Source organism: Gadus morhua, chromosome 9 (assembly GCF_902167405.1).
Source record: "Gadus morhua chromosome 9, gadMor3.0, whole genome shotgun sequence".
Lineage (NCBI taxonomy): Eukaryota > Metazoa > Chordata > Actinopteri > Gadiformes > Gadidae > Gadus > Gadus morhua.
Genome location: NC_044056.1, coordinates 11,956,913 through 11,963,858, shown reverse-complemented (window position 1 = coordinate 11,963,858; position 6,946 = coordinate 11,956,913). Strand labels below are relative to the sequence as shown.

At 50.4% G+C, this 6,946-nt stretch overlaps 1 protein-coding gene across 4 annotated transcripts; it reads left to right on the top strand.

Annotated features, from left to right (window-relative positions):
• Positions 1-56: 56 nt before the first annotated feature.
• On the top strand, positions 57-6,848 carry gtse1 (G-2 and S-phase expressed 1). Of its 4 annotated transcripts, none has more exons than XM_030365244.1 (11): positions 57-172; positions 553-604; positions 740-800; positions 1,226-1,826; positions 3,201-3,432; positions 3,560-4,150; positions 4,325-4,394; positions 5,267-5,440; positions 5,601-5,943; positions 6,099-6,215; positions 6,296-6,848. In XM_030365244.1, the coding sequence occupies exons 2-11, from the start codon at positions 586-588 to the stop codon at positions 6,380-6,382; spliced, it is 2,295 nt and encodes a 764-aa protein (XP_030221104.1). In that variant the 5' UTR covers positions 57-172; positions 553-585; the 3' UTR covers positions 6,383-6,848. The 4 variants fall into 4 exon arrangements, with proteins under 4 accessions (XP_030221104.1, XP_030221102.1, XP_030221105.1 ...); XM_030365242.1 differs by having other exon boundaries at positions 1,223-1,826; XM_030365245.1 differs by having other exon boundaries at positions 58-172; positions 543-604.
• Positions 6,849-6,946: the final 98 nt, after the last annotated feature.

Below are 6,946 nucleotides of genomic sequence, written 5' to 3'. Positions count from 1 at the left end.
GCTTCCGGAAGCAGAACTTCCGGGGCGAAAGTTTAACCAATCGGAGAGCGCTGCTTGTCAGCTGATCCGGAACAAGCAGAATTTGAAATGTTTGACTCTTCATGTTTTCACAGAGGTTTCTGAAGTCTGTCGAAGTAAAGAACTTCTACGTCTAGATTACCGACAACATCAGGTTAGTTCCTCAGCAGCTGATTGTGTAGAATGCCTCATCAAGTGTGAGAGCAGAGAGAGATCGATTAGCCTCGTTTATCTTTAGGTCACGTTATCCGATCAATGCGTAAAACTAAGATTGAGGCTTAACTTAACTATTAACTATCAACTATTGACCAATGACTGTTGACTATCAACTATTGACTATCAACTAATTAGAAAGTAACTTGAGCCTGCAGGTAAAATCACTCTGGTACATAGTCTTACTGTTGCACATAATTCCTCTATGTAATCATATCATGCATTCAGAGTTGAATATGAATTGAATGAATAATGAGTGAATAATGTATTCATAGTTAAAGTTATGGTGAATAATCGAATCATAATGAAAGTGATTTTCAGGCTGAATCTGGACTGCTGAGCCCTGAATGGAGGATGGATGTACTTAAGGCTGGTAAAGAACTTTTACTTCACAGAGCACAGAAGCACAACACAATATCCTTCTGCTGTTTGATGGTGTTATTATGGGATAGAAAAGCATCTAATCTGACATGTCAATGTGTTGCTGTGTGCCTTCTTTATATTCCAGATGAATATTATTCCTTGGCGGATGAGAAGTTTGACTTCGACATGTCGCTCTCCCCTGACAGGTACGCTCATCGTCTGGCTTACTGTTTACATGCACTTATTTAAAAAGTAATATTTTACAAATAAAACTAACTATAGTTAACTACTGATATTAACATGTCATTTACTTATAACTTAATCACGTATTACTTATTATATACATATAACTTTTATTCACGTGTTACTAAATTGACATATATTTGATCCATATATTACTGATTATTTGTTGTATTGGATAGGTTGCTTGGCCACCTACTGTTCTCCTCTGGTGTCTTTTATGGTTCTGCCTATGAGGGCGCAGTACTCTTCAATTCCTCCCTACAGTTTTTCAAACACCAGCCCCTTCCTGTCTCCGTTCTTCACCTGCTGTCCTTCACAACAACGTTAAATCTGGTCCTGCATTTCTCTGAAGTTGTCCTAATCCTTTTGAACTGTCTCCTCCAAGCAGCTCCAGGGGGGAGGAGGAGCAGGAGGACGACGGGGTGTTTGTGGCGGGGTTGGGGGTGTCCCAGCCCCCCCTGTCTGGCGGAGAGGAGCCCAGCTTCAGCCCCTCGCTGACGGATTGCTTCGAGAGAATCTCTCAGGAGGCCAACAGCCTGGCCAGCAGGCTGGCAGAGTGCCCGCACCAGGAGGAGGTGGGAGGAGGAGAGAGCAGCCTTCAGAGCAGCCCGCTCCCCCACCTGGACCCCCCCGTGGAGCAGTTTGTCCAGGACCCCTGGGACAAGATGGGTCTTCTGAGCCTTGCCCGCCCAAGCTCGGCCCTTAGCCCCATCAAGAGAGAGACATTCTGCGTGAGGGACAGCCCCCTGAAGCTGCTGCCCCCCGCCCTGCAGACCCGCCTGCTGGCCCCCCCGGCCACTAGACCCCGGTCTCGGCTCAGCACCGCCAGCCCGGCCGGCCCCCAGACCAGGACCCAGACCCGGATGTCCCTCAGGGGGAAGACCGGCCTCGGGGTGCTGCCCAACAAGCCGCTGCCGCCCAACACCCTGAGCGGCCCCCAGCGCTCGGGGCCCGCCGACCGCCCCGGCCGCTTCGCCCCCCCCGGGAAGGTAGGACTGCTTCTGCTTCTTCGTCCCGGAGCCATCTGGTCCTGCTGGTTGTATGACCTAGAGAAGTTGTTCTCAAAGCTTTCCTACCAGTGTACCCCCTCTAAGATGGGTTTTCAGTTTAGTACCCCTTCACCGGCACAAATATTTTGGGGGAGAAAAAAAGTATACAATTAACATAATTTTATTGTATTTGTCTTCTAATTGGACGTGTAAACATTAAAAGGTTGCAAATACTCACAATTTAATGAGGAACTTGGCACAACGTCAGGGGGGGTCAGAGAAGGTAGAGGTGACCCAAGCCCCAAGGAGCAGTGCATACTTCCGCAATCCACCAGTGCTCAGCAGCCAAGCCTGGTATGGCAGCTGTTTAAGCGGGCTGTGAACGGGTCCCTAAATTCATGGAGGTCCGGAAGTAGATGTCGCCATTCACTCCAATACAAGTGGGGAACAGGAATGTGTCCCCGCAAAAAATGTCTGGATATCAATTAAAGGCTCATAATTATCTTTATACCATGTACTAATAAAATGCAAGTTTTCTCTTTTTCAAAATGCCTCCTCAAGCGTTTTATTAGCAGTTGTTTGCAGGAGGGGTGGGTGGCTGAAAGGAGTCGTAGTGAAACAAATGTTGTTTCGGCCTGGCATCCAACAGCGCTCAGTGCACGGCTCCGTTAACTTCTCGTGTTAGACTCGAGTCGTAATTATGATTTGGTTTTAAAATACAAAAATAAATATATACAAGGTGTTTTTCTTTATGGTCAAAAAGGAACAAACTAATCTAAAATAATAATATAAATAATAATTGTTAAATATTAATTGTTGCCCAGATGGCAGGCGGAGTGTAATTTAAAGATGACATATAGAGAATCATCGGGGGGGTTAGTAACTTATACTCCCATGGTCGGTAAACAATGCGACTGTGCTCGCTCACCTTATGATTCTACAATGCTAACAATGCTAGAAAACAAGAGTATTTCTGAATCCAGCACGTCATGCACTAGGGCGTGGGACGTCGCCATTGCGCAGTTTTCATAGGAATGAATGGGCGGCCATGTTTTAGTCGGCTGTCCTTTCTTTAATAGGTCCCTGAGGGTCAGTGCACGTAGAGCTGACCCATCACAATATGTTCTTCCTGAAAGTGACGACATTTTGTTGTTTCTGGATGCGCTCTCTTTCTCACAGATTGCTCAATTTTCTATTGTATTTTGTTTCAGAATTGAAACTTGCCAAGGGTGAATTATTTTTTGTTTTGTTTTTTTACTATATATTTTCTGAGTACCCCCTGCAGTGCTCCTGCAGTACCCTTGGGGGTAGGCGTTCCCCCATTGGAGATCCACCGAACTAGAGTCATCAACAAGCCTCCCTCTCTGCTCCTAGGGTGCACTGGGGCCGCGGCGGGGCTCCAGTAGGGCGGGCTCCTGTGAGGACCTGCTCTCGGACGCGGCCAGCGTGGCCTCGGACACCAGTGACTGCTCCCTGGACAGCAGCCTGCAGGGGCGGCGTGCCCGGGCCCCGCCCCCTGGCAAAGCCCCGCCCACCAGTACCAGGAAGGGGGTGGAGACCAGGAGACACGCCTCCACTTCCTCCCTGACCTCAGCCTCCCTCACTGGTAAAGAAGTCTCCTACTGGTTCTACTGGGAGCAGCCCAGTTCACCGCAATCGTGCATCCACATAGGGGTGATCTTCGTCCTAGCAGGCATGGAAACCATAGCAACCATAAGATGTTGTGTTTCCAGGGAAACCCAGCCCGGGGGGACCCAGGACCCGGCGCTCCGTGATGCTGGGGAAGGCTGCTGAGCCCCCGGCGGCCCCCGCCCCCACCACAGCAGGGGCCCGCCGGTCCCTCTCCACCACCCTGAGGAGACCCTCTGAGGTGGGGGCCAGACCCCCCTCCGTGGGGGGGTGGTCCACCCCGGTGAAGCGTGCGGCGCCCGGCACCCCGCTGAGCCTCACCCCGGCCAAGAGGCTGATGGAGAAGGCCCCCTCCCCTAGAACCAGCCTGGCCCCCTCCTCTAGGCCTAGCCTGGCCCCCACCACTAGACCTAGTCTGGCCCCCTCGTCCAGACTTAGCCTGGCCTCCTCCTCCAAGCCTAGCCTGGCCTCCTCCTCCAAGCCCAGCCAGGCCTCCTCCTCCAGGCCCAGCCAGGCCTCCTCCTCCAGGCCCAGCCAGGCCTCCTCCTCCAGGCCCAGCCAGGCCTCCTCCTCCAGGCCCAGCCAGGCCTCCTCCAGGTCCCAGCAGCAGCCGGGTACCAGGGTCAAACCCAGGGCCCCTGTGGTCCCCGTGGCCCCCACACCCACACAGCTGAGACGCCTCGCAGGCCCAGAGGGTGAGGGGGTGAATTCACCAAGTGAATAACATAACATGTGAAGATGATTGGTCCATGTGTTTTAATTGTTCAAGGTGTTTTAATTGGTCCAGGTGTGAGGATTGTCTCAGGTGTTTTAATTGGTTCAGATGCTTTAATTGGTTCAGGTGTGTTCAGTATCTCTGTTGTTTCCAGGTGTCTCGACCCCAGATGCCCCATCCATCAAGAATCCAAAGAAACTGGTCACCACTTGCAGTTTGGACGGGTGAGAGTTTGGGGTGTATGTGTGTGTGCATGTGTGTGCGCGCAGGTGTATCGTGATTCGTGTGTGTGTACACAGGTGTGTTAACTAGTGGTGCAACGGTTCACGGGTTTCCCGTGATCCGTACGGATCAACCATCACAGTTCGGGACGCAAGTGATCCGCGGATCGGCTGATTAAAAGTTGTGCGTTGACGTGATCAGCGCATGTTTAAAGGACAATTCCGGTATTAACAACATCATCAAGTATCGTAGCGAAATACAATTTCTGTTGTGTTTTATTTATAGCGTTCCGTAAATCCCATTGAAACGTAAACCGGAACCGGAACCGGACGTCTTTAGGTTTGGTTGTAGTCTTTTCGTGTATCAACAGTAGGGCTAGAACCGAGCGAAAAGACTACAACCAACCCCCCTTGCAATGAGCATGAGTCTCCCAACCGAAATCAATGGATTTACAAAATGCCAAATAAAACACCACAGAAACTGTATTTCGCTACCAAACTAAAAAAAAGAAGATAAGGATGTCTGCATTGCCTTGGGAGAGTGTAGACTCTAAACTCCCCAGGCAATGCAGACATCCTGAAGTGTAAATCCAGGGTTAGGGATTATTTACTATCCTATCCATGTTAAAAAGAAGAAGGAATAATGCCTCAAATTGCATTTTTTTTAAAATATTGACCATTATTACCTAATTTTTCACTTTATTTTGTTTTTACACAGTTAAAAGATTGTATTTAAAGTCACATTTGTCTTGTTATCTTTATTGTTGTTGTTGATCCGAAAATGATCCGACCCGTGACTCAAAAACCGTGACCCGATCCGAACCGTGAGCTTTGTGATCCGTTACACCCCTAGTGTTAACCTTGTGTCCCTCCAGCCTCCCCCAGAGGGCGGAGCCTCCCTCCACGCCTGCCTCTACCTGCGGGGGGGCGGGGGAGCAGTGGCGGCCTCAGCGCTCCGCCCTGCCCACGCCCAGCGGCCGCAGACTGTCCTTCATCCCCACCATGACCCCCCGCAGCCTGCCACGCCCCGCACGGCCCGCTCGCCCCAGGTAGAAGCACCCATTAGCAGGAGCCGACTGGTAATGGCACCCAATGGTGATGGCACCCCCTGTCACCCACTGGTGGGAGACAGGAAAAGGGCCAGGGGTCCTGAGAGAGGAGGTTTTTCTCCCAGTACATTACTAACCAGTCTCACTGGTCCGTTCCCAGCTGCGCTCCCCCAGGGGCCCCTGAGCAAGAGGAGGAGGAGGAGGAGGAGGAGGTCTTCGCCTCGGAGATCCAGCCCTTCTCCCTGGAGGAGGAGGAGGAGACGGCCCCTGGCCCACCACCCCCCACCCAGGGCTCCAACCAGCAGAGAGAGGAGAAGGAGAACCAGGAGGAAGAGGAAGAGGACAAGCACCAGGAGAGAGAGGAGGAGAAGGAGAAGGAGAAGGAGGAGGAGAAGGAGGAGGAGGAGGAAGAGAAGGAGAACCAGGCCGACCTGATGGAGCTCCAGTCTGTTGAGGACCTGCTGTCAACCACGCAGCACAACAAGAACCAGGAACTCATGGAGGTGTGTGTGTGTGTGTGTGTGTGTGTGTGTGTGTGTGTGTGTGTGTGTGTGTGTGTGTGTGTGTGTGTGTGTGTGTGTGTGTGTGTGTGTGTGTGTGTGTGTGTGTGTGTGTGTGTGTGTGTGTGTCCAGTATAACCAGTAGGTTTGTGTTTCAGTTCCCGCTGGTAGACGTCCCGGCTCCGGTCCGCCGTCCGGATGAGAAGCTGCTCATCGACCTCTCCAACACCCCCGACCTCGTCAGGAACCACAGCGCCAAGCCCTGTGGAGGACAGGTGAGCAAGGCGTGCGTAGTAGTGTGTCCTTGGGTTAGCGTGTCCTGGGGTTAGTGTTTATTCTGTGTTCTGCTCCACAGCTAATTGATCTGAGTTCCCCGCTCATCAAATGGAGCCCAGAGGAGAAGCAGGGGAACACCGGAGTCCTCGTCAACATCTCCTTCTGAGCTAGCGCTGCTACCTAGCCGTCAGGGCTAGGCATGCTAGCTAGCTCTCTGGTCTGCTGTCTTTTGCTGAAATGTATTTGTTGTTTGTTTCAAATCACATCCTATAGATTTGTATTGCATTACAAATAAAAAGGAGCTAAAAAAAATGGTGGGTTCAGCATACATCTGATAAATAAATGAAAAAGAAAAACATGAATATCTACAGAATACATAAACACTAATCTGTTCAGGCTCGGATCTCTTCAGGAGGTGTTCCCACCCTCCAGCTGTCAAGAAGTTTTTAGTCTTTTAATGTTCACAATAAGAATGGCTCTTAAGATGCTCGGGTCAGGATCTAATGTTCGTAGTTCCAGGGATGTTGTTCTAGAAAGAACTGGATTCTTAAACTTTACTCTAAATTAATTGTGTTCTTGTGTCTTCTACTGTATGTTCTGAATAAATAAAGTGTCTTTAATTTAACGGCATATTACAGCGTGAGGTTATATATTTTTTGCACGCATCCAAAGACCTGCAAGTATTGACCTGCAGAATGAGTCAGGAAACACTGGGACTCTTTGGAAGGTT